The sequence below is a fragment of the Onychostruthus taczanowskii genome, unplaced genomic scaffold (genome assembly GCF_017590055.1).
Source record: "Onychostruthus taczanowskii isolate IOZ18803 unplaced genomic scaffold, ASM1759005v1 scaffold228, whole genome shotgun sequence".
NCBI lineage: Eukaryota > Metazoa > Chordata > Aves > Passeriformes > Passeridae > Onychostruthus > Onychostruthus taczanowskii.
Window position 1 is genome coordinate 191,350 of NW_024499551.1, and position 1,673 is coordinate 193,022.

At 52.6% G+C, this 1,673-nt stretch overlaps 1 protein-coding gene across 1 annotated transcript in view; it reads left to right on the forward strand.

Moving 5' to 3' along the window:
- The window catches only part of RASSF2 (Ras association domain family member 2), a 10,711-nt gene that overhangs the window by 6,341 nt on the left and 2,697 nt on the right, over positions 1–1,673 (forward strand). The window contains exon 5 of the mRNA XM_041405281.1: positions 1,110–1,211. Within this exon, the coding sequence (XP_041261215.1) occupies positions 1,110–1,211 (102 nt within the window). The remainder of the gene's footprint in view (positions 1–1,109; positions 1,212–1,673) is intronic.

The window sequence follows — 1,673 nt, forward strand, 5'->3', positions numbered from 1 at the left end:
GATTCAGGGGGATCCAGGGGGATCCAGGGATCTGAGGGATCTGGGGGTGGGGGGATCCAGGGATCTGAGGGATCAGGGGGGGGGATCCAGGGATCTGAGGGATCTGGGAGGATGCAGGTGGATCCAGGGGATCTAGGGGGATCCAGGGATCTGAGGGATCTGAGTGGAATGCAGGTGGATCCAGGGGGATCTGGGGGATCCAGGGATCCAGAGGGATCCAGGGGGATCAGGAGGATCCAGGGATCTAGGGGGACCCAGGGCACCCAGGGATCTGGGGGATCCAGGGATCCGGGGATCAGAGGATCCAGGGGGATCAGGGGGATCCAGGCATCTGGGGGGTCCAGGGGGATCCAGGGATCAGGGGGATCCGGGGGATCCAGGGATCAGAGGATCCAGGGGGATCAGGAGGATCCAGGGGGATCTGAGGGGATCCAGGGATCCTGGGGATCCAGGAGGATCCAGGGGGATCTGGGGGATCCAGGGCATCCAGGGATTCAGAGGATCCAGGGGGATCCAGGGGATATGGGGATCCAGGGAATCCAGGGGGATCCGGGGGGATTCAGGGGATCCAGGGGAATCCAGGGGGATCCGGGGCATCCAGGGATCCAGGGGGATCTGAGGGGATCCAGGGATCCTGGGGATCCAGAGGGATCTAGGGGCATCCAGGAATCCAGAGGGATCCAGGGGGATCTGGGGGATCCAGGAGGATCCAGGAGGATCCAGGAGGATCAGGGGGATCCAGGAGGATCCAGGGGGATCTGAGGGGATCCAGGGATCCTGGGGATCCAGAGGGATCCAGGGGCATCCATGGATCTGGGGGAATCCAGGGATCCAGGGGAATCCAGGGGGATCCAGGGAATCCAGGGGAACCCAGGGATCGGGGCATCTGGGAGGATGCAGGGGGACCCAGGGGATCTAGGGGGATCCACAGATCCAGGGGATCCAGGGATCGGGGGATCCAGGAGGATCCAGGAGGATCCAGGGGGATCTGAGGGGATCCAGGGGGATCCAGGGATCCGGGGGGATTCAGGAGGATCCAGGGGGATCCAGGGGGATCCAGGGGGATCCAGGGGTCCGGGCAGGGCTCTCAGTGCCGGCCGTGCCCCCAGACCTCGGTGTTCACGCCCGCCTACGGCTCCGTCACCAACGTGCGCATCAACAGCACCATGACCACGCCGCAGGTGCTCAAACTGCTGCTCAACAAGTTCAAGGTACGGAGGGCGGGTCGTGTTGTGGCTGCAGTAAATAAAACCTTTTTTAAAATTATGTGTATAAAATCTGCATTCTGGTTTCATCTATTTTATTAAAATTTATTTATGTATTAAATTTTCATACATTTTATATGTATTCTTTTAAATTATTATTTCTATTTTGTATTGATATATATAATATTAATGTGTTTACCAATTTATGTTTGTGTTATTTATTTATCTTTCTATTATACACATGTAATTTGCATTCAGATTCCATAGGAATCTTTAAATCTTTATGTTATATATGATCTTGACATTTTATCTATAAAATCTGCATATGAATATGTCTGAATTTTTATGCGATATGCAAATACTTCTATTATACCAAAGTGTTTATATTATATATATAATCCTTTATATGTATAAAATCTGCATTCAGATTACATATATATATTTCATCTGAATGCAGATTTATATATA